At 36.5% G+C, this 6,000-nt stretch overlaps 1 protein-coding gene across 1 annotated transcript in view; it reads left to right on the forward strand.

Annotated features, from left to right (window-relative positions):
* LOC122815072 overlaps nucleotides 1-2,679 on the forward strand; it is a 630,978-nt gene extending 628,299 nt beyond the window's left edge. Inside the window, exon 5 of the mRNA XM_044087316.1 lies at nucleotides 2,567-2,679. Coding sequence (XP_043943251.1) covers nucleotides 2,567-2,679 — 113 coding nt within the window. The remainder of the gene's footprint in view (nucleotides 1-2,566) is intronic.
* The last annotated feature ends 3,321 nt before the right edge of the window (nucleotides 2,680-6,000 follow it).

Genomic DNA, 6,000 nt, shown 5'->3' on the forward strand with positions numbered 1-6,000 from the left:
AGGGTATGTAGTGATTGCGCAGAGAAGACAAGTGTTGTATCGCCTGCATGTTGAATAAAGGTTGCTTGTTGAGAAGTGGTATGGAGTTTATTGAGAAGTGTTAAAAAGGGGATGCCCAAGTTTTGAATCTTGGAGAACTTGTATTGTAACTGGCAGGAAAGTTGAAAGGTCTTGCTTCCACTTAACTGCTTGTTGCCTATTTGAACCGGGTTAGAGTGGATTTTTTTAGAACAAGAGATGCTAGTTCATACAGTAATTTCTGATGTGATACTGTTTCAGAGGCTTTTGGCAGATCAAGAAAAATAGATAAGAATAGGCCTCCATTGTTTTTGCATTCATTAATGGTGTTAGTAAAGCTGAGGAGAGTGGTTGTGGTGGTGTAATTTGGAAGCCATGTTTTGTGGGAGAAAATAAGCTATGGTCATTGAGGAATTTGATTAGTTGGAAGTGTATACTTATTTTCATAATTTTGGATAGGGGTGAAAAGATCCCTATTTCAGTAATTGTTCAGGTCTGTTGAGTTGTTGCCTTTATGGAGGGGATTAATGAAAGTTTTTTTTTCCAGATTGTTGAGACATAGCTTTCACATATGGACCTATTAACTTGACTGGAGACTGGGAATGATACGGATGTGGCTGCAATTATGTATTTTGTTAGTAGGTTATCAGCAGCCAGAGTTGTCAGCTTTTTTTGTAAATATTTTTTCATTGTTTCAGTACTTCAGGTGTGGGCATGAATTGCTGTGCAGTATTATAGGTTTCTGGGATAATGGATGGTAAGCTGAAATTTTGTTTAGTGATTGCTAGGACTAAGTTAATGAGGTGATGGTTAAACTGAGTTGGAATGCTGTTTAAGTTGTTATTAATTGATGTTGAAGGAGTGCAGCTTTGCCCTGGGAGTAATAGTTTTTTAATGGATGACCAGAAGAGAGTGGTGTTGTTTTGATGTGAGTTTTGGAAGTTTAAGAAACTGGATTCTTTGTCATTGGTTATTTGTTGCTTTTGTAGGGCTCTGTATTCCTGTATGGCTGTTTGTTTTTGAACCATTCTAACTAGGGATTGCCTCTTATTCTTTTATTTCTTTGGTTTTGTGTGTTAACCATGGGGCTGGGTTTGACCTGACTCATGCGGTAATGAGGGGGACCTATTCATTTAGTACTGCTTTGTCTAGGGGGTTGAATTTGTAGTAGGTTTCAGTCATATTGAGAAAATTGCTCAACGTTGAATTGTTTTTTGGTAAGAACTTGTTTTACATTACTTGTCTAAGAATATTTTGCCTCTGTCTCATTACGTAAGTTGGAAAGTAGTCACTAACAGTGTCTTGCAGGGTGTGCTGCAGGTTACGGTGTCTGGTTTATTTGTAAGAGTCCAGTCAACTGTGGTCGGTCTCTCTCTTTATTTTTTGTGTACTCAGGTGATGGTTGTGGTTGTCAGCTGTGAGAAGTCAAATAAGTTTATGCTGGGTGAGGTTAATTCATTTTGTTTCCAGTCAATGTTTATATCTCCCTTTGTTAAAGTTTCCTGAGGTGGTTTGCAGTTTATCGAACGTAGGAGGTCTTCGAATGTGGCTGCATTATTACCTGGGGGAATGTAGAGTCCCATAATACAAATGAATTTGTTCTTGTTGATTTTTAATGAGGTGGCTAAGACTTCAGGGGTTTTACAACTGTGGGAGTTGGTTATGATATGTATATATATGTAGGGAGATTTTGACTATAACTGCTGTGCCACCCCATATTTGTGTTTCTATCATGTGTGATAATATTATTTTCTTTGGGGAGTATTTTATTATCACTTATTGCAGATTTCAGCCACCTTTCAATGATTATGCCAGGACTGTACATTTTTGTAAAAGTTGCATTGCTTGATAGTAACTTGTCATACTGTTTACAACTGGTTGTTTCTCAGTTAAGATATTAAAGACACAAGATCCATTTTCTTGACGCAGTGTCCTAGGTTTAGGATTCATCCAGTAAATAAGCAGCCTTATGTATTCAGACTGTTAAATTAGTTAAGTCTAGCAAAGCCAGATCTCTCTGCCCGAGAAACATTTCATGTTTCCCCTCAATTTTAAAGGGTTTCACTTAAATTTTGGCATATTGGTTAGATTTTTTAAAAATAATTCTCTATGGGAATGGGTTGAATGGAAGCATTTGTAAAATATGTAACATTTTAGGCACAGGGTATTTCTGAGTGGCAGTAGTTTTCCTTGCATTTGCAAAGGAAGTAAATTCTGTATGCGTGAACACTGGCATATTTGCTACACCTTGTCATTGTTTGCCTTACTTTATATATTCAAAAAATAATACATCCAAAGGTTTAACAGACTTTTAATCTCTCTTGCATATCTATAAATACTAATGTTATCTGTAAAAGGAAACAAGATTGGGACAACGACCAACAAAAATAGAGGGTAAAGAATTGGAATCCGAGGTAATGCAAAGGCTTTTAAAAGATGTCAGTGATAAGAAGGCTTGCATAATGCTGTGTTGTAGTGAAAATGCACTGATTTTACATTCTGTATTATTACTAAATGTATTTTTTATGACTTTTTTTTTTATTAACAGGTTTTTGGAATCAAAACCTTCTTCAAAAGTGTTCTGCATGGACAAAGGTACTGTACTTATTTCAGAGTTTATTTATATTGTATGAAAGATATATATTCAGTATTAGGAATTAACACTTTAGCTATGGTTATGACAAGGTAATATATTTACATATTGTTTCTTTCAGAAGGTCCTGCCTCTATCTTTGTAACACAGCTGTACCTAGCCATGTGCTGCCCATGATATCCTTCAAGTTAAAGTTGAAGAACAAAAAAAAATCTGTAATACTTGAGGACCCAAAATAAACAAAGGTCCTCCACCTACTTTTAAAACTGTAGCACCAAACATGCATTTTGTACCACACACACAGGGCTGAAGTGGCAGAAAAGCAGTATCTGCATTCATTTCCTGAATACCTGTCCATAAATGATTGCCCATACTGCACTGTTGACTGATCATGCCCCCTAACATTTTGCATCTGGGGAAGATGCTCCTTCACTCCACCCTTGCTATGCCTTTGCTTCTTAATTTTGTGGAGCAGATGTGCCCTATGTTGATACTTTTAATTTTTCCCTTTCAAGTTTCATCCCTACCCAAAAAAACATACATTCCAGTTTGGTTATGCCACACTGGGTCTACTTTACATGATCGACATCTGATCTCAAATGTTCGACTTTCATATGGCCGAGACCATATGATCGAACATTTGAAACATTGACCATGTAAAAAAAAATACAAACAACAAAATAAAAACTAAATCTGTCTAGCAGGGGAGCAAGCCCCCCTGCACACCCCCACACCCCCCGCTACTTAAATATACCAACTCTGAGATCACACTACATTGCAGAAATGGGAAATCTTCCTGTTCCGCACTGTATGGAGATCTCCATTCATAGCGGTTGAGTTTTAAAAGCTCAATCATATGGTCTCGGCCATATGAAAGTCGAGCATTTAAAAGTTAAACCATCTGAAGGGGACCCGCCACACTATATGAGGACTTTATTGCCACTCTGTCTGTTTAGTTGAAGTTAAGCAAGTATAAAAAGAGCATACAGAAATTTGGTCACATCAGAATTTCATGGTACATCTTGACATATTTGGATCACTCCTATATATTGTAGGCATTTGTTTGAACAAACAGTATGGAGGTTTAAGCCATATATTTACCATATCAGACTTCCTCTCACATTTCATCTAAAACAACTGCTTTTCTCTCCCAGGTTTCTGTGAAGCATGTGGTTCACTTAACACTTTGCTTAGATTTCAGCTTCAGCCTACACTGTCCACTGTTTGAAGTGAAGGGTGTCAGTACCCTGCCCCCCTCCAATTGTTTAAAAATTAACATTTTATTCCACCAGTTTATCCAGCACAGTTGACATAAAGAGCAGCAGGGATTGCATGCATGCGCACACACCTTTGTATGTAACCTATCCAGATTTAGCTGTAGAACATTACTGATTTTAGTAGCTTCCTCTGCACATGGAGTAGTCTGACGAAATGGTTGGTGAGTCATTGATAAAATCCCAGTGTCAAGAGACAAAAACACATCAGTTTGAGTTATGTTCCTTGATTAAGGATATTTTGTGTTATTTTTGTCCTAGAGAATTTAAGTATACCTCCATGTATTTCTTAAAAAAACTTTAAGTCATATTTTAGAAAACGACATTTGTACACCTATGCAAGCAGAAAAGAAAATAAACCCTAGTAGGTAGCATTTTTTTATTGTTATTTTCATGCAGTATATATATGTTTTCTTTTTAACAATTGACATTCAGTTTAACATAGGTTCATAGGTAGTTACTAGGTTTGCAGTCAAGGAGACCGTTAAGGAGTCTAGACCAAATTCCCAGTTGCTCCAAAGCTCTGTCTTGCTCAAGGTCACACGGTAGTCAAAAGAATGTTGAGTGAATCAAACTCTGTAACACAGGAAGTAGCTCGCTAACTGTTCATAATCTTAATCCTTTGCGCTAACTCCAACATTGCATTAATTGCTCAGGTCCTGACTTTCATAACCCTCAATCCTCCTCTTGAACATTATTCTGCATATATATTGTTCCCAAAAAATGTATTTCTCTGTGATTTGCCCCTTCCCTTTTCTAAAGATCCAACCACCAGTTGTATTTCCTTTAAATATTCAGTACTTCAGTTACAGCTGGTTTAGATTTTAATTTCCATTTTCTAGTTATTGCTTTTTTTGGAGCCAATGACATTAAACTTACTAAGGTCTTAATGTGCCAACTCAGATCCTTGAATAATTTCCATGGTTATGATTTGCTCCTCCAACTTTTCTGACAAAGTGCTCTGTAGGAAATTTTTGAAATGTGCCACCTCATTGTATTCCCAAAAAACATGTTCCCATTTCCCCCCACTAATCACACACCCAGCATTTGCTATCTACCCGAGGACAAATCCTTGTCTGCTTGGAGTATAAAATGGCTATGCAAATACTACCAAGCAAAAATCCTAAACCTTCTAATTAGTAGTCATACAGATGTCCTCCCATTTTTCCTTTGTCTGTTGCCTTTCCAGTCTCTCCTCCTGCGCTTTTCTAACCTTCTCTGATGGATTCTTATAGTTATCATGCAATATTTTGTATGCCTTAGTAATGCTCCATTTTAACAGCAGCTTTTGGTCCAGACTCAAATAAAAAAATCTGTTCTTTCAAGTAATACTCCCGTATTCCTCTGTCTGCTTGTACTCTAACAATCCATAATAAAGAAGGCAGTCTCTAACCTGCAGTCCAAACTTCTGCTTAACATTTTCCCACTCTGCTACCTTTCTCTCTGTCTAGTTATTTGATAACAATACCTTGGTTCTTTACCTAATTTTCTCAAGTAAATTGCAGGCCCTCTTTCCTCTTTTGTATGCACCCACTGTAGTCATCCCTGTTGTTAAAATCTCCTTTCTCCTTTCCACTGTTGGCTTTGTTCTTAGAATACTTCCTACTACCCTATAAATATACTATTTTGTATGGTTGTTATTCTTAAGGATCTGTATCAAAAATTCAGCTTTTTTTCTTATTTCACACTCCCACTTCCAAATCCTGCTGTTCTCTTATTTCTCACTCACCCTCCCAATTTCATCATCATCCTTTTCCACTTTGATTTATAATCTTCTGCTTGTGTAAATGTAAATGAGCCTTAATTGCATAGCCTTTATCCCTTCAAATCGGGTAATCCTATATGACTTTGTTCTAAGGTGAGAATCAACTTATCCATCTTGATTTTTCATGTCTTCCACTCCCAGTGCATCTCTTCATCTCTTTACTAGTTATTGTTACAACTTATCCTCTGGTTGATAAAAATATTTCTGGCCTGTATATCAAACACTTTCAGTCTTTGTATCTTGTCATTCATATCCATAGTTAATAGTTTCCATAACTCAATTTTTTTTAAATAAATGTTATTAAAATCATTTCTTAAGAGTACATTTATTTACAGAAAACAGTATTTTTT

The sequence above is a fragment of the Protopterus annectens genome, chromosome 11.part0 (genome assembly GCF_019279795.1).
Source record: "Protopterus annectens isolate FY-2018-M chromosome 11.part0, PAN1.0, whole genome shotgun sequence".
In the NCBI taxonomy this organism is placed as follows: domain Eukaryota; kingdom Metazoa; phylum Chordata; order Ceratodontiformes; family Protopteridae; genus Protopterus; species Protopterus annectens.